Source organism: Histoplasma capsulatum, assembly GCF_000150115.1.
Source record: "Histoplasma capsulatum G186AR genomic scaffold supercont2.22, whole genome shotgun sequence".
Lineage (NCBI taxonomy): Eukaryota > Fungi > Ascomycota > Eurotiomycetes > Onygenales > Ajellomycetaceae > Histoplasma > Histoplasma capsulatum.
This window is the reverse complement of record NW_025544822.1, coordinates 131,026-152,809: the sequence shown is the minus strand read 5'-3', so window position 1 is coordinate 152,809 and position 21,784 is coordinate 131,026. Positions and strand designations below refer to the sequence as shown.

The following is a 21,784-nucleotide window of genomic DNA, read 5'->3' as shown; positions in this document are numbered from 1 at the left end:
CACTTTCCATAACCAAAATAATCAAGCAAGAACAAAATCCTTCCACATATAATAGCACAACTAAATGAAACAAATATACGGTCGTACCATGAGATAGATATCTCAAGAAATGGCAACAAAAAAAGACTTCTGCCCCTCCCCCTTCGCGACATTCCCCATCTTCACTAGTCGATCTCCAACCGCCAACCTCAACCTTTCCGCCGTCGCCGGACTATCCAATATCAGCTTCTCCTTCACTCCATTATCCTCTCGAGCACTGAGCAGCGCATCTCTCAGTGCGAATAGGACCGTCGCGCCCAAAAACAGTGGTGGCTCACCAACACCCTTACTACTCTGGATAGACCGAAGGTGTTTCCACGACACCCCCTGCAAGAAACTAACATTGAACTCCTGTGGGATATCACTAAACCCAGGGATCTTATATGTGCCAGGGCCACGTGTGGCTAGCTGGCCGGTCTTGCTGTGCCAGAGGGATTCTTCGATGGTGAAGAGACCCTGCCCCTGAACGAAGGCGCCTTCTACCTGACCGTAATCAATGGCTGGATTGATTGAACGGCCCACGTCCATCTTTATGTCAGTACGGAGTACGGTATGATCTCCCGTGAGGACGTCAAGTTCAACTTCAGTGCAAGCAACGCCCTAGATACAAAACGAAGTCAGCCACTTACCATTCGTGACGAGGGGAGAGTATATGATGTGGCACATACCTGGGTAAAATAATAATACATTGGCTTGACAGTTTCCGGATTGTAATCGCCCCATACATGACCGATCTTGGGCATCTTCCAATATCCAGTCGCTACGAGATTCACCCGATCTCTATACGCTGCATGCGCAATTTTCGAGAGCGGAGCATCCCTGCCAAACTTTTCCCAGTACGGCTTGAGACGCTCGTTGAGTTGATCACATGCATTCTTCACAGCCATACCATTAAGGTCACTGCCAGACGAGGCAGCCGTAGGCGAAGCGTTAGCAATTTGATATGTTGCCGTGTCCTGGGTGTAAATGGATTCCAGGGGAGCGTTTAGTTCCTGAGCGGCGACCTGGCACATCTTGGTATACAGACCCTGACCCATTTCCGTTCCTCCGTGGCTGAGAAGGATCGAGCCATCTGCATATATTTTAACGGATGCACCAGCCTGGTTCAGATGAATTGCTGTCGCGAATGAGAGACCGAATTTTGTTGGTACAAGGCAAATGCCTCGCTTCTTCCACTTGTTTTGGGCATTGTACTTGGCGATTTGGGCCTTGCGCTCATCATACTTCGCTTCCTTTCGGACTTGCTCGAGCAGCATCGGAATATGCCAATCCTCATCGATCAATTGATGGAAGGGCGTCCGTTGACCCTGCTCGTACAGGTTCTTCCAGCGAAGCTCGTCGATTGGGATGTTCAGGCCCTCTGCGATGGCATACATGAAACTTTCAGCGATGAACATGGCTTGCGGTCCGCCAAAACCTCTAAAAGCGGTATTTGTAACTGTGTTGGTTTTGCATACCCATGCACGAATATGTGCATTGGGGAAATAATAGCAGTTGTCAAGATGCGTGCAACAGCGGTCCATGACAGCTCCGCTCATATCCAAGGAGAACCCAGCATTGGCGTAGCAGTCCGCATCAATGGCGACAAGTTTTCCATCGTTCATGACACCAATCTTCCAGCGGCACATAATGGGATTTCGCTGTCCGGTCGTCATCATATCTTCGTCGCGGTTCAACATGGCTCTCATTGGTCGTCGTTCTTTCTTCGCGGCTACCGCAAGAATAACAGCTAGCTGGACGCTTCGAGACTCTTTGCCACCGAACGCTCCTCCCATCCGTTTTACTCTTGCATTGATACGGTTGCTAGGGACTCCAATCACACGACTGACAAATTCCTGTGTCTCCATCCTACGAAACCGTTAGTGGCTAGAATATCATACATTACAGAGCAACATCACTCACGTATTTTGAGTGGATGACCAAACATCCATTGTGCCATCCTCAGAATGGGGGATAACTAAGGCAGCATTCGTCTCCAGGTAGAAGTGCTCCTGGCCACCGCATCGAATAGTTCCTTCGAAAATTCTGTCACATTTGGCAAACACCTCAGCCATTTTCTCAGGGGGTGCCCCTTTTCGAAGTTCCTTTCCATGTTTGAAGAAGCTCTTCGCTTCGATGGCTTCGTCAATGGTCAAAATAGCTGGCAAGTCCTCATATACGACTTTAACAGCCCGTGCTGCTGCCTGTGCTTTAAGGGAAGTTTCTGCGTAAACCATTCCAATTGGCTGGCCATGGGAGTGAACCTCGTCGAGCGCAAAAAAAGGTTCATCTTTAACAATAGATCCCCAAAAGTTCATTTCTGGGTCGATGCTATGTTTGTCCACGTACCCCACAGCTAAGCCTGGAGCAAGAGCCGGAGTCCAGTCCACTGACACAATCTTTGCGTGGGCTCTTTCCGAAAGGACAAGTGCTCCATATAGTTCATTATCTTGATGAGGCATGTCGTCGACATATTCCGCCTCCCCTGTAGCGTGTTTCAAACCAGAAAGATGAGGTATTTGCTTGCCAACGATTCGTTGTTCGTGTGGGTTATAGTTATCTCTTGTCCCAGTAGATATTTTTCGGTGTATTTCCTCAACAAGGCTCTGGTCCACCTCTCCCAGTTCGAAATGCGCAATAACTTCGTTCCAAAAACGGACGAAAAGAGACAAAGCCAGCGTCCTTCGATAAGTAGCCATACTGCCTGGGACGTCATAGGCAAGTGGGAACTCCTCAGCTAAGGTTTCAAGAGCACCGTCAAGAGTTTCCGGTGCGGACCATTTCTTTCCCATCAGGTACTTTATGGTTTGAGTTGCCAAAACAGTTATTGGTGCCATCCCGCCATATGCCAATGAGACATCCTTAACGATATCTTGTTCGTCAAATCGAACTCGGAAACCTGCCGTGACAATAGCAATGTCATCGTCCTTTCGTTTGGCCTGTTTGTATGATTTTGTGACCTCGCGTGCATCTGCCGGGGGGATAGGAATGCGAATCTGAGTAATGATGCCTCCCTGCGGCAGCGCTGTTTTCCTGTACCCACGGAACATCGTTACCATTGGAATCAAATGCTCCTTCTCAGCAGTCCTAGAAACTACAGTCGCATTAATAGCCAAAAGAACCGGATTCATATCTGATATGGGGGATGCCGTGGCAATATTTCCAGCTAGGGATGCCACATTTCGAATCTGGCGCCCGGCAAAATATCTGAGAACTTTAGCCATCGCCCCGAACACTGATCCTCTTCGACCCAGCTTTGACGATAGGCCATAGCAAACATGTTCAATATCTGTCAAAGGTGCATTTCCACCAATCACAAGTTCACTCGAGGTAGACAGATCAGCGGGTACTGAAATTTTGTTAAGTTCTTCGATGTCCGAAACAAAGACTGAAACTGCAAATTCCGAGCCTTTAAATCGGATCTCAACCTGGATTTCGCTTGCGCCGCTGACAATAGTCGCGGATGGGAACGCAGCCATGATGTCGACTAATTGCTGTAAATTCGTCGGTCGGAGCCATATTTTCTCTTTATCACCGTAGCATACAGGATTATCGACAAACTTCGACAGCGAAGGTGGGTAAATTAACTCTGATGAAGGGGAATACTCTGCAAGCTCAACTTGGGGAACTTTTTTGGACGGCTGAAGCGTGATTTCTTCTGAAAGGCTGGTCTGGGAACTATGTTCGTCCGCAGAAGTGGATCCCGTTGATGTCGAAGAATCCGATGGACGGGATTCGTTGTTGATCTTATCGCGGCAACATCCCCCGGATCTGCCGCATGAGCCAGTTGAGGATTTGTGCACGTTGGTAAACTGCCCTTGTAGATACATCGCTGCCTCATTTTCGCTCTCCGTGTTAGCATCTACTGGAATAGAATTCTTCTCTTCATCCAGCTGCCCTTTTAGGTCCTCAACAATGAAAGTTTTAGCAGCTTGGAGAATAGGCTTGTAGCCTGTACAACGACACAAATTCCCATCCAGATGACCTTTCATTTCAATATCGTTATCAGATAGAGAGAATTTGCCGGTTTCCGGATCATAGGCATTTCTGATAATGGAGTATAGGGACATGACGATGCCTGGTGTACAAAATCCACACCTGCGATAAAAAGAACATTTAGTCCCAAAGAGCACAATTCCTGCCGGAATTGTTAGGATACGACTTACTGTGATCCATGAAGCTTACCCATCCGTTCCTGTAACGGGTGAGGCTTGTCAACACTCCCAAGCCCTTCGACGGTAATGACATGTTTCCCGACGACTATAGGATAACCTCTAGTTAGCAAAAAGACGAAGAAACCAGAAAAGAAACCCACCCAGTCAATCGTGCAGGAATTAAAATATGCAAGAAAAGTCACGAACTCACCCCCAACCAGCGGATACAGGCAAGCATTTACAGACAAGTGCTTGATTCTCCTTGAGTTGCTCCTGTCTCTCACCTGCAGCACCACGGTGCAGGCGCCGCAACCACCCTCACCACATCCTAACTTCGTTCCTTTCAAACCACGCTGTGACCTGATAAAGTCCAACAAAGTCCAGTGCGGATTAGGGTTTTGGAGCTCAACCCTGCGGCCATTCAGGTAGAACTGCAGAACCGAGCTGGTATATGTGGACTTGATAATTGCATGCAGTGCTGCATTGGCGGGGATGGAATCCACCTCCGAGTTTGATACAGGAAGCCCCATTGTGAATGGAGGATGATATACAAATCAAGAGAGACGCAAACAACGCCTACAAAAGCAGTGAGGGCAAGGAGTTCTGGTAATGTACGTGCATGAATGGTATCAATAAAAATAGCATAGCATGACCCTGAGAGATGTTGCCAGCAGGGCGCACCGGCACGGTTTTGTCACTGCCGCCAGAATGTGTATAACCGACGCAATCATAGCACGGGAAGTAGTTAACTACTAGGAGTTATAATTACACTGCGGGTTGGTTTAATTCCACCACCGCTAAAGTTGGAAAGTATCCACCGTAAGTTACTAAATAAATCTATATCCACAACGATATCAAACTCTAACTTGCCCTCACATCTACGTACTGCACCAACAGGACCGACCAATGCTTAAGGTACTTTTTACGTACATGATTTTATCCTACTCTTTTGCTCTATCAGAAAGCGACAAGAGCGAAAAGGAAAATATAAAGAGCTCAACATTGATTAATAGGGGTTATGTTAGTACCCACGATATTTAGTTCGTAAACCCGCATATCTATATATAGATCTGCCGTGCCTAATAAGCCAGTGTACTAGCAGTCTCGTGCAGGGAATATCAATTCTACGTACCAACTCTTTATTTAAAAAAAAAAATCTCTATCGAGTACTGAAATATATCAATATTCATATGATTCAGATAGCTAACATTAATAGGAAATAATCTAAATACACTTCCTTATTCAATATTCAGTTGACTCATTCTTAGTTCTAACAACAGTTTTCAGATTTATTAAAGTTTGTATCATTTTCTCTACCCTTAACTCAAAGATTAAAATAAAACATCAGCCTTACTACTGAGCTAAAGGGAGAAGATGCCCCAGAAGCTACCATGAATCTTGCCTTTAACCTACTCCCAAACACCCAGGCAGTTGCGTAAAACCTCATACCTACATGAGCTGTCCTTAGAATGCACACACCACGTAACGATACACTACGCCAGATGTATTTAAGCGGTGGTGGAATTAACCATCCTATGGTGTGCAATTGATTGTCAATCAATCCTCACAAACCCCCCGCTCCTTCCCCGCACCCCCACCCCTGTCCTCCCGGGTGTTTGGCGGGTGGTCGGTAACAATACGCACTTGTTATACTTCACGTATTTGATACGGGCTGTGTCAAGTATCGTACCATACGGGGTATGTCCAAAGGTGGGGGTTGTCCCAACTGAGCTGGTTAGGGTTTGGGGCTAGGGCTTAGGGCAAGCCTTGACCGGTAGAAATTCGCCCTCAAAAGGACCTGCATTTGATCGGACGTGTAGAGCTGTTCTGCTGGAAAGATGGCTGCTCTTCCAAACACTTGTTTGGTGGCAGGACCTTAACAGACATTCTCATCACGTACCCACCATTACCGCCCCTGTTTCTTCCAAGGAGTCATTTCCGCTTCACCCGTGGTTGAGTGCTCTGGTCCGGCCGAAGTGGAGCGTTGGCATTGGTAGCCATTTTATTCATGCCTCAAAACCCGCTCTTGGAGCGCTGTCGGGTGTCATGATGGCCAGTTTTCTTGCCAGCAAGCCCCCAAGGTGCCAAAGATACAGAGGAAGAGAGGCGTAGTATGGCCTCCAACATTTCTCGTCCAGCAACTTCAAAAGGGTAGCTTTATTTTTGAGGCGCAGAGGCATCAGGATTGGATTGGCTTCCAGTTGGGTCCGCGCAGGGGGTTGCTGGTAATAAAGGAAAAATGAAACAGATTAACAAAAAAATATCAAGACTTGGTTGATATGATGTCTTTGCGTTTTTTGTCTGTTGTACGATCGTTGCTCAACCTTGGACTCAAGGTTGCTTTCTTTCTCTCTCCTTCATATTCCCCACCCCGGGAAGAAAGAAACGGACAGCTATGAAAAGAAGGAAATTATTTTCGTCTTTCTCACTTGCCGCTTCGCTACCGTATCCATGCATACACAGTATGCTTTAACAATGGTCTCCTGCGCACCCCTAACAGATTCTGCGCTGTTCAAGCCGCACTCTTGCTCAGTGCACTTTGGATTGGGTATCGAGCTGTCGAAAGCGTTCGAGAGTGTCTACGTCCTTAATGGTCCAAGTGTGCAATATCATCCACAGGGAACCATGCCTTTCGATTGACAGCAGCTACTACACCCATCAGCCGATATGTACTATAACCTGGCGATATCAGGATAGGAGAGAGAGGTGGCCCTCTAGAATAGGGAAAAGGAAGACAAATTCTACAGAGAAAAAAGCTCTAATAAATATTTATACCCCCCCTCCCCCCGGACCTGGCCCCAACAAACAGGCAGCAGCCATGTCCCATACCCCCTAGACCTAGACAACAACTCCCCGATGCACCCCCGGACCATGGAGGAGATCCAGGAGCTTGTGGTAAAATACACAACGGCAGTCAGGAGGACGGTGGAAGCCGGCTTTGACGGCGTGGAGATTCATGCTTAGCTTCTGCTTCTTCCCTTCAATCCTGCGCTTTCGTTTTCTTTCCCTTTTCTCTTCTCATTTAACTCTTTTTTAAAACTACGCATTCGACCGCCCACGCAATTTGCAGAGAATCCCCCATCCCATTCCCAAAAATTGCCCCTCCCCTCGACCATCCCCTCCCCGACAACGTCAACATCCTTGGCGACGCTCCCAGTGGCCATCGGCACCCGCCCCTCTCCCTACCACTACTTCCCAAGATACCCGCGACTCAAACCGCCAGTGCCCAATGCGGCCCTGGTCGGGCTGTGCATGCAGATCGCGACACCCACCGGCCCGCGGTATTGCTGTTGAATGGATGGAGAGCGGAAGGCGGGAATGGGAAGGCAGGGAGGGCGGTGTCGGCTCCATTGGTGATAAGATAAATTTGATAAAAAAATTGGATCGTTAACGATATAGCTACAGTGCGCACTGAGCTCTCTCTCTCTCTCGTTGGTTTACACGAAATATGTCTATTTTATGCCATGGATGGTAGGTAATAATAATAAGTATAAAAAGTCTACATAATAACTTTCACTTTATCCGCCCATAATTGATGGTAATGTAATAAACAACAAATAATAAATACCGCGCCGCCATACCACGCTCAGATGCCAGCTGTTGTTAAAATACAAAGAAGCCAGCGACAAAAATTTCGTCATTGCAGAATTATATGTTTCGCCCCAGAAACCCGGTCGTATATCCAATAATGATAGGGAAAAGAAAAGTGCAAAACCTCTACAAACACAACCAAGAAAGAAAAAGAAGGAAAGAGGAAAAAAAACTTTCAGAGGATATATCAATGCAAAAACACCCCGCCATCCCCGACTGATCCCCGCCCTATAGTATAATGAACGAAGCCATTTTTTTTCTCGAGGATACAGCGCAATAGAACAAATGAAAGAAAAGAAAAAGTCCAGAAAAAGACAACTAGCAACTCCAGAATTCAATCTTCCAGCCACCCTACCTGCTCGATAAAGTCACCAAAACCTTCATTGCATCATGCACCACCGCCCAGCGTACACTGGCCAGCTGCTGGCTCATAATGCACGTCAATCCCGTCGTGTCGAACTTGCCCGCCAGCGAGGAGAGATCCTCCAACGTGTTACAGGTCGTCATGGCGATTACTAGGGTGGCCACTTCATTGCGGGGGTTTAGGGAGATAGAGCCAGGTATGCGCGGCGCGGGACTCGGATGCTGTAGTTGCTGTTGTTGCCCCTGTTGCTCGCTGTTATTATCATTGCTTATCTCCGTCCGTCTGACCAACGCTGTCGAGGAAGAGCAAGGGGAGCTTGATGACGTCGGGAGATGGAAGGCCCAGCACGTCAGAGTCGCCAGATACAGGCACCAGGGGTAATGGAAGACATCCGTCTCGTCCCAGTCGTTAAGATTCATGATTGCATCCTGCAGGATGTACGAGGCATGCCTGGTCGCCTTGGCTGCTGAGTGCGGGTCCTCGTTCAGCCAGCGCGTGACGACCCGTTGGGACCGATCAAAGTCACTGGCCGTTACCAACCGTCCGAGAATATGTGGTGCACCCGCATATATCTGTAAATCGAGCACTTCGACATTCAGTGTGATGTGCGCAGCGTGGTACATGACGTTGGTTGCTGTTTTGAGGCCGACGAATTTTCGCGGATCGGACGTCTGGTTTAATTTCATGTCCATGCAATCTGCGTCGAAGTCGTTTTTCCACAAGTCGTAGGAGCGGCCGATGCGGGCCTTCCAGGCGCCTACTAGGTTTGGTGTTTCTGATCGTAGGGTGGTTTGGTCTCGGCGTTTGAGGTCGGAAGATATGGACATCAGGCCGTGTAAGAGGAAGATCCTTGACAGAGCATTGAGGTATCGTGGACGGTTGGTGGTGTTGGGGGTTATGTATGCTTTCAGAACGAGTAGGAAGGCACTATGCGGTTTCTCTGCGTGTGAGCACTCGAACCATTCTTCGGCAGTCCTTGCCTCCCACGTAGCCTCGTCACATGGCAAGGAGGTCCTGATTTCAAATGCTGACATGCAAAGAGATTGTGAGAAGAGCACCGCATGCTGAGTGTCCCACATGAAGCAAAGCATGGCGAGCCGCTTCCTCTGTTCTAGGTCCATTGCCTGCCTCCATGCTGAATCAAGATTATCCGGCCGTTCCGCTACGGGAGAGGTCCGAATGAGCTGACAATTGCTTCGCCGAATAAGTTTGATGAGGACACAGTGGAATAGCTGAGACATCTCACGCTGTTTTAGGCCGGCTCGTTGTTTCCCAAAGCAATCGATCAACATCATTGCCTGGAGGACCCAAAGGTCAGGCTGTGGGGAGAATGATTGATGGGAAAAGAGTTGATTGCGTAGCGAGTCATGCATTCCGACGGCCAACTGGTGGGCTTCCATAGTGCTGTATGAGGCGCCCATTGATACCATGGCAGCAAGTAGCAATGTATCGATTCGGTCTGGATCAAATGTTGGTTGATGGATTAGTGGATACGAGACATTAAATTTTGTGAAGAAGAGGTCACAGTACGTTTGAAGAGCGTTGATGGAGAGAAGAGGGGACGAGAGCTCAATTCGGTTTCCTTCTACAGTCATAGGTTGTAATTGGGAGACAAGCCGCAATAACCTCGTTCTTGCAGCCTCGCTTATTTGAGGTAATTTCCTTAGTACAACCTTTGTAGAAGGTGTTTGGCCGATCCAGTCCATGTTGGAAAAGGTAGACAGTGTGAGCTGGTTGGAATCATCAAGAGTCGCCGTGGAGATCTGGACAGGCGACGACGGGGAGGTCTGGCTCCTATCAACAGGAAATTCCACACTAGAAGAAGCGTCTCCGGAAGGTTGAATGGGTGGATCTGATGAGATACTGCTAGGGTTCCTTGCTGATTCTGATGCCGAGGAAATGGGTTGGCTGAAAAATTCGTTATCACGCTGTTGAGTCTGTGACCACATATCAGGCACCGGTTCTGCAAAGCTGACCATGTCCATAGCCAGCGACACGTCACTATGGTTAAAGGCGTCATCCAATGATGTCACATCGAAGAGCCAGTTGTAATTATGTGTAGCGGCAAATGGCATGTTAAAAGAGGTTGCTATATATCAGAAAATAACCATATTAGACTTCAGCAAACACCAAGAATTTATAGTTCATTCTCCCCCTGATTTCCCCTTTTTGCCCCTTTTGGAGGGGGATCTGTCCCTGTCCGGGAGCATGCTATTGGGACATGGACAACGGATAGCGGATAGCGCCATCCACTTTGTACGAAAGACGAACGACAGATACATACCAGTATCCAAATCAAAAAATTCCTCATAGTCCATACCAGGTCCTAAATCCTGGCTCCTCCATGAACCGTCTGCAGCATCGAACTGGCCCGGGATTGGCTCTGCGTACGGCTCGTAAGGACCCCCAGGCACCATTGGGGCTATGAGAGGATCAGGGTGATGAACCGGCTGGCAATTATCCAGCGCGCCACTGTCCAAATTGACACTCGAGCATGAGGGATGCACGGATGTTGGCGGGGAGATGGGAGCTACAGAGCCAGCGCCATGGTCCTGGCCATGATAGTTCAGTTCTCCAATCGAAGGCGGCGAGGTTAGATTTGAACTGCTATCTTGATTGTGGCTGCCCGGGGGGGTAGCAGCCTTGTCATTAAAACTCCGGATAGAAGCGGACGACGACGTGGAGGAGGAATTTACAGCCTCAGTGACTTGAATGGATGAGGCTGCCAACGCCGTGTGCCTCGTTAGCATTGCTGCACGAGCTTGCTTTTTGGTTGGTTTGGTGATAATAGTCCCATCAGGCCCACGCCGCGTCCTTTTGCGAGTTTCAAGCACACCCAGACCTGGGCCACCTGCCTCCTCGTCTCTCTTTGCATGACGAGCCATATGTCTTCCTATATTTTTGCGGGGGTTTTTCGGCAGGAGGATTAATGTTCAGCACCACCAACCAGACTAAACCAAGCAAAATGATTTAAGGTAAGGTAGAAAAGGCAGCCAGAGCGGCAAAAAGCAAGACGAAATACCTACCTAGCAAGTCAGGTCTGTTGAAATGGACACCACACCTTTCGCAGGTGTTGTCCTCGTTCTTGTGGTTCAGCGCATGCCGGCGAAGATGCTCTGCACGTGTGAAGCGCTTGTTACAGCCCGGATGCGAGCAGACATGGGCTTTCTCTGCCGGTGGTTTCTCGGGCAGAATCGAGCATGATTGCGGCACTGCGCCAACTTGAGACATTGCAACTTTTGTGAAGCGAGAAAAACCGGGTTATAAAAGGGGAATGCGAACTACGCTATTGATTCCCATTCAACACGAGAGGTCTCAAGTCTCCCACCTTGCTTGCAAACGAGCATCCGATAACAGATGGGGAAGACCAGGGAGGCGGGCAACATGGGGGAGCGAGGGAGAGGGAGAGGGAGGGAGCACAGACGAAGGAGCAGAGGGGAGGAAGAACAAAAAGCTGGAACAGACAACTTCCAAGAACTGAAAGCTCGTTAGGTTGGGTTACTAGACGAAGTTAATGATGGCTTGATCCCTTGTCGCCAACGTCAGGATTCCTTATGGCCTTCTGCGGTTCAACGTCTCTTATGCGGCCCGGTTGAAGTATGAAGTATGTGCGCCTGTATGGATGTATGGACCTTGTATTGCGGGCAGGATCCTGGAGTCACATGATTGCAAACCAGCGTATCGCCATGTATTGTTTCCAACAGTAGTACGTAACTTTCCGCAGAACTGGGTACAAACAAGCGTCAGGAGGCCCCCACATCAGGTAACCCGGTACCTCTCTGGTATATCCCCGTAACTAACCTCCGCGTATGGAGATTACACAGCCTTCCCCTGGCCGCCGAACTACTCCGCTCAGCCAAACTTCACCCCATCACGTCCAATCCACGAAGGGTTTTTATTAATCCTTCGGTGCTAGAACGAAGCATCGAACTGCTGGCCCAGGATCTTCCACTCATGAAGTCCACGCGGGCTCTTGGGCCTGATCAATGTCGTCTAGTGAGCCACGATTTGATATTCTGTAGTCCTATTTCGATGTTCATTCTTACTTTTCAGCCCTTCTGGAAAAGTTCATCCTCCAGATGGCCCAGACGAGACTGAGCCAGCAGAAGCACAGATCGTATTCCAAAGCATACGAGCTTTGAGCAGAGCCGGACCCCCTCCGAATTGCCCCACAGTCAGAAGCTGTGGAGACTGGCCAGGCATGCAATATGTAATACGCCATATTTATGCATGCTTCTCGGTGAGACTACAAACTGCGATGCAGCCGTCATTAGCTGCAGCGAGTGGGCAGTTGCTATGCTGTCAACAACGAGGATGGGTTTTAAAATATAGAAAACTGACCGTTGCACCAATAGATCTACTCCATCAATTCATCCAACGGACCACGGCAACATGCTTTGGGCTTACCGAGTTCCCAATTTCCTCCCTTGGCCATGGATGCAAAACTGGGTTCGGTTTGTTGAAGTTGTAACTTGTGAATTCCACACCAACCCCCATTCTTGCATCCAAGTTCTGAACAACACCCCCACTCCTGGTCACCACCATTCATCCAAGCACTCGTGGGTAGCGAACACCAAAGCAGAGAGCATGTTGCACCGCCAGCATCACCATTGGCTCGTGGCTTTTGTTCCACGCAGTACGGAGAGGATTTTGGAGACAAAAACCCCGGAGGCGAAGTGCAGCGTCAGGCCACATGCCCCTTTATGTCAACTGGGGCGTCAATTCATCAGCCAATTTTGCAGGTCGTCTCGGGGAATTTGAATGGAAAGCTTATTTTCCCCAACATATGTCCGGAATGTTCTTTTTTTCTTTTCTTTTCTTTTTGCGGGCTGGGCGCCTTGCGATCATGGGTTTTATGGGGTGGATATGAACTATCCAGAGAAGTCGAGAACTCAAAACGAAAGGTCAAGGACGAGAAACAACAGCAGGAAACGAAGGGAGGTTTGGAGAAGGAGAGGCCAAAAAGCGTTCTGCGTCTTTGGACTTCAACACGTAAATACTTCCCTACAAGGCGATATTGTTTCTGGCTGCGCTATACACTATACACATATCTATGGACAGGCAGTCTGGTCTCTGCTCGTGCCCTTTCAGCAACTCCAGAGACCAAAAATCTCAGCTACGCCATATCCCAGCCCACACCAATGGATCTAGTTTCTTGCAGGTAAATGGCACTGGGACTCCTGTTGAAGGTCATGACTGAAAAACCCCGCTCTCAAAAGGACCGTTTGCAGGAGTGGCTTATCTTATCAGTGAACTTAACTATCCCTTTCCATTAATGTGCTACCAAAGCAGCGGAGGGAATACACAGTAGATTCACAACGCCTTAAACTCACCCCGGTAGCCGCAAGGTCCAGCCCTTATTTCTAATGATGACCTCTGCGGCAAAGACACCAAAGGCTCTGGATCATGTTGAGGACGGATGAAGTCTTCCATGGCATGTGTGTACCTGCACCTCATCAGTTAGCTGTGCGTCCGGACCCTGCCCACTAGTCCGCACGCTCGTTAGAAGTATACGGTCTGGAGTTTCTAGATAAACAGCGATTTTCTTGTCAATCTCATCCAGTTAATAATTCTCCCATAGCCAAAACGCGGACACTCTCGACTTATTTCAGGGCGAATATCTTCAGGGGTTTGTTTAGGTTCGAGGTCCAACCCGCAGTGAAAAGGACGGAGAATTCCAGCCCCAACGGAAACAGGCTAGATGAAGAGGATTTACTAGGAACTAGTTTTTTATTTTTATTTTTATTTTTATTTTTTATTTTTTCATTGAAGATAGTTTCTTTAGTTTGGGATATACATAGTTGTAGTTGACGTGTGTTGCCGTCCCCATAAATAACTAACTCACTAGTTAACTTATTCAGCTTCAACTTTGTTAAACCTCCGCAATCCCTTCTCCATACAGAGAGCAGCTTCCACCTCCACTCTTCTCGTTCTCTATTTATAATTAGTCCTTTTTGTCTAATCCCTATTTACTTCTTTAATAAGCCTTTCTCTCATTTAATCCCGTAGCAAGCTACGTAAACCATGAACTAACAATGCATTCACAACGGGTATCCCGATTCACTTCATCGCTACATGTTGTTTAACAACAACAGGTAAAACGACAATGGCCTCCTCCCGCCACCACCACACTCGCCCTCCGCACCAATCCCGCATCCCTTCCACATCTGCATCCAGCACAACCGCCGCTTCCGCCGCCGCCGCCGCAGCAACAACATCACGCCGCTCCGCCTCGACCTCTTCCGCCCCTCCAGCTTCAACCGTAGATCCCGCCGCTCCTATACGCTCAAACACTCACGCCGCCGGCAGCAACAGCACCACCAACACCGTGCCTACAGCCATGCCCTCCATCCGCCGCAACCTCTTCCACCACCATCACCACCTAAGCCGTCGCCCCGCCTCCTCTACCTCCACCGCGACCCATAGCTCCGCATCGACGGTGCATCCCTCTAGCATCAATGCCAACGCCAGTACCACTACCGCCACCACTGCCAGTGCCAGTGCCAGTGTAAACACCAACACCTCGCGCCCCGCTGCAGCCAGCGCCGGAGCTGCTGCGAACACCCTCAACCCTGTCCCTGTGACCTCTCTCAGTGTCCCGCACGCCCACGGGCAAGCACATACATACGGACTTGGGAATGCCCACGCACAACAGCAAATAGCCCGCTCATCCTCATCCTCATCTTTGGATAATGGAGAGATCGTCGCACGTGATAAAAATGGGGGTTACAAGGTTGACGTGCCGGTGTTGCCGGTGGGAATGTGGGATGATGATTGCGAAGAGGGCGGCGGGGGCGGGATGGATGTTGAGATTGGGGAGGGCCAGGGGGGTGGTGGTGGTGGCATTGGTGCGGGAGGAGTGGGCGGTGTGGGAGGGACGGGGGGGATTGGGGGCAGGGAGAAGGAAAGTATGTTTTTCTCAGGGCGTGGTTGCTCTTCTCTTTGATTATTTTGTTTGATTTCTGACCTGTTGTGAGCACTCTGGCTGATGGCTTGTTACTGTGGTATTTAACAGAAATCGAAGCGGGGATTGTGGAGATGATGTGTCGAAATCGCAGTAGGCAGCTGCACAGTGATTCTCCTGGTAAGGTTTATAAATATGTATATTCTTTCGCCTCTGCTTTCACATATACATTGGCCACAAACAGAGCATGATATATCTCGCGGAAGATCCACATACTAACAGACCATATCACAGAAATATTCCTCCTGGTCCAACAGAGCCTACGAAACAAAGTCTCCTCGCTGGACGAGGACGCTTGGATGTACGAAGTCGAGGATGAAATTCATGTCTAGATCATTGCCGTGCGTTACTTGTAATCTGTCCGCGAGCCATGGGCTTCTGCCTGTGGTAGCTTAATACCATAAAATCCCCTTCCGACGAGCAAAAGATTACAGACCCCCTTTAATCCAAATCCATCGCCAGCGGCTGCGTCTCAGCTTTCCCTGCGGTCCTCTGCTGTCGAGCTGGTTTTGCTCCAGCACCACCACCTCCAAACATCATCCCCATCATATCCATGAGCGGGTTAGACTGTTTCGGAATCTTAATTCCGAAATACAACTCACCGATATGCGCCAACGCACTCTCCAATCCGTCCACCTCCTTTATATGAATCGCATACTGTCTGGTCAATTGCCTGAATAAATCTGTCGTGCCGCGCTGGATAGCCAGCAGCAAGAGGCTTGTGAAATTTAAAATGGGCAGGGAAGGGAAGACGCGCACATCTGCGCTCTGGCTGCTGACTTGCTGGACATTTAGGACTTTACTGGATTCTGAGGACAACAGGCGACTGGTGAAGACTGAGAAGGCTTTATTGGCGTCACGTAGGTTGCCAGTGAGGAGGTAGGGAAAAACTGCGCGGGAAGCGTAGGTGCCTGCCGTGTGGGGTTCGTCGTTCGTGTACCAGTCGTATTCGAGGTCGGCGAGGATTTCAGCAGAGGCGGAGGTGCCAATGGCCAGGTGTCGTTCTGCGTCGTAGGGTTCGTTCTCTGGAGGGGGTAGCAAATTGTCGGCAAAGGTAAATAGGTTATCACAAAAACCAATCCATAGCTGTGTTTTACCAGGTAACTTATAAGTCAAGAAGAATGGGGGGACTGGTTAAAATAAATTCACTCACCCTGCGCAAATAACACCCCAATCTCATGATGTATCTCAGGATCTCCTCTCTCCAGCTTCCCAAACCGCGCACTCCACGCAATCAGCTCATTCATATATCTCTTCCTTGTAGGCTCTTCAGGGGGAAACTCGCGAAGCAGCTCAATCAACCGCTCTATCGTTGAAATCCAATCCGTCAGTAAAAATAAAGAGACACCCCCATATGGACGAAGACCCTATCCCATCCCCAAAACCAAAAAAGCAAATGGAAAAACACATACTTTTCCTCGCCCTCCCCACCTCATCCCCGCCAACGTCCCACTCCACCTTATTATACACATCAATAATCAACATGGTTGCCAAGTCCCCACCGGACGCAGACGCAGCAGGAACTCTCAGAAGAGCCTTTGCGCCGCCTGCTAGGATATCGGCGGCGGCATCGTAGTTCTGCTGTTTGAGGTAACGGGCGGCGATGACACGGAGTTGCTGGTGAGATTCATAGTAGGCGCCTGCGGCGATTCTGGGGTGGTATGGGGTTAGATCTGGTCTTTTTCCTCCTTACATTTTAAGGGCCAGGTAGCTATATACTTCTCTTGTTGGCGGGCTATAGTTTTCTCGATTCGGGAGGTCATGGTCGCTTGCTTGAGGAAGGATGGCGGTGCTTGGTGTCGGTGGTGGGATGGTGGGGTTTGACGGGAGGTGATATGTATTTATGTAGGCACCTCTAAATGAGTAGAATGAAAGCAGTACTATAGCAGAGCATCCATCATTGGAGGAAAGGAAGTTGGTTCGGCGGGTATTAGTCGGATTATCGAATACTGAAGATCTAGTCAAATATCTGTACGAAGAGAGTGGAGGTTGAAGATGGAAAAAAGGAAGATCTTCAAGCTCGTCCAGCATCAACAATCAATCCTCGCCATGTACTCGTATTTATCTCACCACAAACACGGTTTTATTTGCCTTGCTCACACTCCAAACTTGATATGCGCCTGATATAGAGAATTTAACCAATTCCAAATTCCACCCACATTCAAACCCCCATAGCCCGGCATTTGCAACGGACCACCATGAACTCCCAAATCTTCGATATCCAGCCCGTCGCCCGCTTTGCCGGCTCCAATACAGCCATTCGCAGGCCAAAGGCATGTTATCTGAGCTTACCTTCAATACAGAAAATAAAATACAATCGCCTGATCTAATGCGCATACACCAGGAAATCGCCTACTTCTCCTACGATGATCAACACAACTTCCACCTCGACGAGTCCTCTTTGCGCTATTACTATCCTCCGCGCTTACCGGTTGATCTAAAGAAGGGCTTCGACACGTTCGAAAAGCTGGATGACACCGGCGATGAGCACCTGGATGCGCTTCTGGAAACGATAATTGATTTGGAGAAGAGGACGGGCGCGAAATGCGAAGCGGATCTCATTACGTGGAGGGGGATGATGACGAAGGTGTGCTTTTATATCCTTTCCTTTTTTATTCTTTCTCTTTGAATTTTCATTTCATACCTTTTGCGCGCATATTTCTAGAGGCCATTCTGTGGTTTAGGCTATTGTTCTCAATTCCACATCCCTGGACGCTGAGTACATGGACTGATTGGTTCAGCAAAGTTAATGACAGCACCGTTTGATAATATGAATGGGTAATTGATTTTCCATGAACTGCGTGTCTCTAAAATTGGGAAAATCGAGGGTTAAGGGGTCTAAATTCTGAGACTGATGTTGGCGGTCTTCAATAGGTTTGAGATGAATGCGACCTGTTATCAGGTGAGTTTCATCTTTCTCCCCCTTTTCGTTTGTTATGTCAAAATACCATTGGAGATCGAATGAAACAATATCAATTTTCTGATCGTAATGTCGAAAGGGCTCAATGTGAGTACTCAATTTGTTATTCTGAGTACTACTTCTCGTAAGCCCTTTCCTCATTCAAGATTGCCCAAATCGCTCCAGTTTCATCGAGGAAAACAACGCATACAAGCTTGCCCAGAAGCAATCACAGCAGAACCAGAAGATGCCTCCTGGCGCTCCGTCACAGGACATGATGTCGTTTTGGGGTGCGCAACATCTGACACTTCCTTTTGACATTGCATTCGAGTCTGGATGGCATCTTGATCTGACCAGCTCTGCGGCATCCTTCCAGGTTATAAATTTGAAACTCTTTCTCTTCTAGATCAGCCTTGGGATGCTACTCCTCGTGAAAAAATCGAGGGTCGTGAAGACCAGGTTGTCAACAATAAAGCACAATATTGCTCCATCGTCCGGACGGGGATCGGCGGCTGCAAGCTTGTTATTGGTGGTGAAGTTGATGCCGGTAAGAGACCCTTTCCAAATCCCCATTCAATAAATAAATATATACAAACGAAATCGAAAGAAATAAACGAAAATGAACTTCTCATGAAAAACTCACCGTTGAAAACACACAATAAAAATTTGCTAGTATGGGACAGTAAACCCGACAGAAAAGAAGATCCCATTAACTGGGTCGAGCTAAAAACTTCTGCTGAAATCCGCAACGATCGAGATATGTTTAAGTACGAACGCAAGTTGCTAAAGTTTTGGGCCCAATCCTTTCTTCTCGGTGTGCCTAAAATCATCGTCGGTTTCCGCGACGAACACGGCATACTGCACCGGCTGGAAGAGATGGTAACCCGTGATATACCTGGTCTAGTTGCCAGACAGGGCAAGGGCACTTGGGATGGGAATATTTGCATCAATTTCACAGCGAAGTTTTTAGAATGTGAGTTTCTTGGACCAGTGCTAAAACTATCGTGTTTTCGTTTTCAATGACGTACTATTTTCTGGGTATAGACTGACTAATTTGAGGAAAAGGGCTCAAACTCGTAATTAAAGATGAGGAGGGACTATGGAGGATCCGCAGGCAGGAGAAATCTCCTGTTATTGAGGTCTTCAAGTTGGAGGATTCTGGACATGGGGGAATCCTTTCCCAAGCCTTTGTTGACTGGCGGTCCTCGAAATGAACGCTCAATCGAGCCATATTTCAGCGTCGCGCCACGTAGTTTTCTCGCCGTTTATCTGTATCCCCCAGGAGTTGAGAGGGATTCCGAATAATGGTGCAAACTCAGATTAAAACCTACGGGCTCTTCTTCGATCTTTGCCCACCGAATATGTCCAAATGGAAAAACGAGTGAATTAACTATGTCGGTGAGGGTGAGGAACTTCGGGTGGCCCCTCTGGTCGTCTATATACTCCCGGCGACCTTTCTCCTTATACAAGGGGAGCCTAGCGGATTGAAACATGGTTAGAAAGCTCCCTCCGTTCAAGTGCAAATCATGGTTACCAACACGTCGGCATTCATGCGGGTAGGTTGCCGAATCTGCTGAGGGTTATACGTCAAACTTCCCGTTTCCTCTACTCTTTATATTACAGTGTCGTCAACATAGGGGATATGTACTGTTCAGAGCCTTCTATATTGATGCCATTGATGGTCCCAGAGAGCTTCTCAAAACCTGGTAATTCTATATACACAAAAATAACCTGTAAATATACCAATGTGTCTGTATCTCACTTTACATAGTCAAAATATCATTTTTCAAGAACAGGTCCTTGGATGCGAATATTCTCCTATTACATAGCTATCCATATGCAATCCGCAATGGTATCTCGTTTATTGAGGCCCTAAGCCTAAACCAAACCACTAGCTACTACACTGATAAATATATCACAACGAAAGAGAAGAAGGAGAAAAAGAAAAGAAAAAGGAGAGAGAATACCCGCCCATGCATATGCATCAGGACAGAATCAAAACTGCCCATTATGTCCAAAAACTAAACAAGAAAAACTAGTTGTTTACCCTTTCACCCTCGTCTTCGCCTTTGCCCTGACCCTGAGCCAGCTCATCAACCAACCGTTCATCCAGGTTGCAATCAGGATTCACAACCCCTTTTTCCATAACCCCCCTCTCCCTCCTCGACTCAAGATACTCATCTCTCGCCCTCCTCTTCTCCGCACTCTTAACAGCCCTCTTATGTCTCCTTCCCCTAACATGCACCTCCCATTGCTCATCCGACTGCACTGCAATCCCACATACGTCACATGTCGAACATTTAAACACAGTCCTCTGTCGTGCTCGTTCTTCCCCATCCACCGCCCCAGCCGCCACGGAGCTCTGTAATTGCGTCTCAAACACTCTTTTCGCAGCTTCCGAAAGCTCGCGGGGATCCGGGCACTCTGCAACACCACGGGATAAAAACGACTCCACGACACGTTCAGCCGGCTCGCGCACGGCGCTCTGCCATGCGCTGGGATTGCTACAAGCGCCTGTCGAGTCGATAACGTATAGCTGCTGTGTAGCATGCGCGTCTGTTAGCGCATTCCATAACCGGCCTCTTATCCATCTTATCTGCTGGCGATAATAATGCCGCGTCGCGGACTTTATGGAGCTGAGACAGGACTGTTTTAAGTTGGAGAGTTGTTCGGGGTTGAGAATGCTAGTACTTGTGATATTGCTAGCAGCATCGCTGACAATATCCACCGAGCCGGCTCCGTTGGTGGCGGCGGCTGATGTGGAGGCGGAAGACAAAAGTGCCTGGAAATATGGCTCCAACTCCTTAAAGCCTATAGATACCCAGACGCCACGCGTGCGGTCAATTTCAACCCCTTGTGCATGCTTCTCGTTAAGGTAATTGAAAAGAGACTCCGCCTCTGCAACAAGGCCCTGTTCAGCCATGTTGTCAACTCGCTGGGAGAGGCGACGAGTTAGCTCGCCGTCTTCGGTGTGGACCCAAAATAGGAGTGTTGGAAAACGCAAATGGGAAGGTCCCACGCTGGCTGGCGATGGTCTAGTGGTGGCATGATTCTCTACATATGATAAGTCGTGAAGGGAATGGTTGTCAAGGATGCTAGCAGCGTCTTTGAGCCTTTGCTGTTCCTGGTATATCTCTGACGCAGGTCTGCCAGTCTGCAGATATATCTCCAGGGAGCGGTATATCCTGCGAGTGTCATTAGGATGCCAACGACTCGCCATTGCCGGATCCACTTCTCGTAGTTTCTGTAGTATCACTTCCGGAGACGCATTCAGGATAGGAAATTTTTCAGACTGTGGAGTAGCAATCTTTGATATTTCACTGTTACCATCCGTCACCATCCTCTCCCTGTCAGCATTACCACTTTCTTCATCATTCTCCCCATCTCGATCCAGGATAGCTTCCTTAAATAGCACGGCCTGCGTGTAATAATGTGTCCCACCAACAAGAACGGGTAGTTTCCCCCTGCCCCTGATCTCCTTAATGGTACGTAGACACTCCCTTTTGAAATGGCTTACGTGCCACGGCTCCTGGTCAAAGCCTATACACCCAAGAAGATGATGCGGGATGCCTTTACGTTCCTCAGTGGGAATCTGGTTGGTGATGATAGGCAGGCCTTTGTACAGCTGCATGGCATCACCATTGATGATCTCGCCATTGAAGCGGGTGGCGAGGTCGACAGCAAGCTGTAAGATACAATTAGTATATCGATTTTTCAAAATGGAATCACAGTGTTAGACACAAAAATACGATTGCTGAGTGTATGGAATGAATACTATCCTGATCCATACCTGA

The 21,784-nt window shown here is 48.5% G+C and overlaps 8 protein-coding genes across 8 annotated transcripts; 4 read left to right on the top strand and 4 right to left on the bottom strand.

The window, feature by feature from the left end:
• Nucleotides 1-102: 102 nt before the first annotated feature.
• HCBG_09167 (xanthine dehydrogenase) lies at nucleotides 103-4,702 on the bottom strand (the record flags this gene model as incomplete). The annotated part of the gene is made up of 5 exons (XM_045436216.1): nucleotides 103-639; nucleotides 708-1,887; nucleotides 1,942-4,116; nucleotides 4,185-4,278; nucleotides 4,384-4,702. The coding sequence occupies 5 exons, from the start codon at nucleotides 4,700-4,702 to the stop codon at nucleotides 103-105; spliced, it is 4,305 nt and encodes a 1,434-aa protein (XP_045283083.1).
• A 939-nt stretch (nucleotides 4,703-5,641) lies between these two features.
• On the top strand, nucleotides 5,642-6,284 carry HCBG_09166 (uncharacterized protein; the record flags this gene model as incomplete). The annotated part of the gene is made up of 2 exons (XM_045436215.1): nucleotides 5,642-5,710; nucleotides 5,925-6,284. 2 exons carry the CDS (start codon nucleotides 5,642-5,644, stop codon nucleotides 6,282-6,284), a joined length of 429 nt encoding a protein of 142 aa, XP_045283082.1.
• A 363-nt stretch (nucleotides 6,285-6,647) lies between these two features.
• On the top strand, nucleotides 6,648-7,563 carry HCBG_09165 (uncharacterized protein; the record flags this gene model as incomplete). The annotated part of the gene is made up of 3 exons (XM_045436214.1): nucleotides 6,648-6,771; nucleotides 6,982-7,067; nucleotides 7,243-7,563. 3 exons carry the CDS (start codon nucleotides 6,648-6,650, stop codon nucleotides 7,561-7,563), a joined length of 531 nt encoding a protein of 176 aa, XP_045283081.1.
• Nucleotides 7,564-7,611: 48 nt separating this feature from the next.
• On the bottom strand, nucleotides 7,612-11,358 carry HCBG_09164 (uncharacterized protein; the record flags this gene model as incomplete). Its single annotated transcript, XM_045436213.1, has 4 exons — nucleotides 7,612-7,647; nucleotides 7,716-10,216; nucleotides 10,412-10,849; nucleotides 11,154-11,358. The coding sequence occupies 3 exons, from the start codon at nucleotides 11,356-11,358 to the stop codon at nucleotides 8,115-8,117; spliced, it is 2,745 nt and encodes a 914-aa protein (XP_045283080.1).
• A 2,875-nt stretch (nucleotides 11,359-14,233) lies between these two features.
• On the top strand, nucleotides 14,234-15,282 carry HCBG_09163 (uncharacterized protein; the record flags this gene model as incomplete). Its single annotated transcript, XM_045436212.1, has 2 exons — nucleotides 14,234-15,035; nucleotides 15,143-15,282. The coding sequence occupies 2 exons, from the start codon at nucleotides 14,234-14,236 to the stop codon at nucleotides 15,280-15,282; spliced, it is 942 nt and encodes a 313-aa protein (XP_045283079.1).
• Nucleotides 15,283-15,400: 118 nt separating this feature from the next.
• On the bottom strand, nucleotides 15,401-16,917 carry HCBG_09162 (DUF410 domain-containing protein; the record flags this gene model as incomplete). The annotated part of the gene is made up of 4 exons (XM_045436211.1): nucleotides 15,401-16,116; nucleotides 16,245-16,397; nucleotides 16,504-16,742; nucleotides 16,811-16,917. 4 exons carry the CDS (start codon nucleotides 16,852-16,854, stop codon nucleotides 15,533-15,535), a joined length of 1,020 nt encoding a protein of 339 aa, XP_045283078.1.
• A 503-nt stretch (nucleotides 16,918-17,420) lies between these two features.
• Nucleotides 17,421-19,204, top strand: HCBG_09161 (HLA class III protein Dom3z; the record flags this gene model as incomplete). The annotated part of the gene is made up of 5 exons (XM_045436210.1): nucleotides 17,421-17,678; nucleotides 17,999-18,098; nucleotides 18,367-18,537; nucleotides 18,664-18,963; nucleotides 19,056-19,204. The coding sequence occupies 5 exons, from the start codon at nucleotides 17,421-17,423 to the stop codon at nucleotides 19,202-19,204; spliced, it is 978 nt and encodes a 325-aa protein (XP_045283077.1).
• An 821-nt stretch (nucleotides 19,205-20,025) lies between these two features.
• On the bottom strand, nucleotides 20,026-21,778 carry HCBG_09160 (tRNA isopentenyltransferase; the record flags this gene model as incomplete). The annotated part of the gene is made up of 2 exons (XM_045436209.1): nucleotides 20,026-21,675; nucleotides 21,740-21,778. 2 exons carry the CDS (start codon nucleotides 21,776-21,778, stop codon nucleotides 20,026-20,028), a joined length of 1,689 nt encoding a protein of 562 aa, XP_045283076.1.
• Nucleotides 21,779-21,784: the final 6 nt, after the last annotated feature.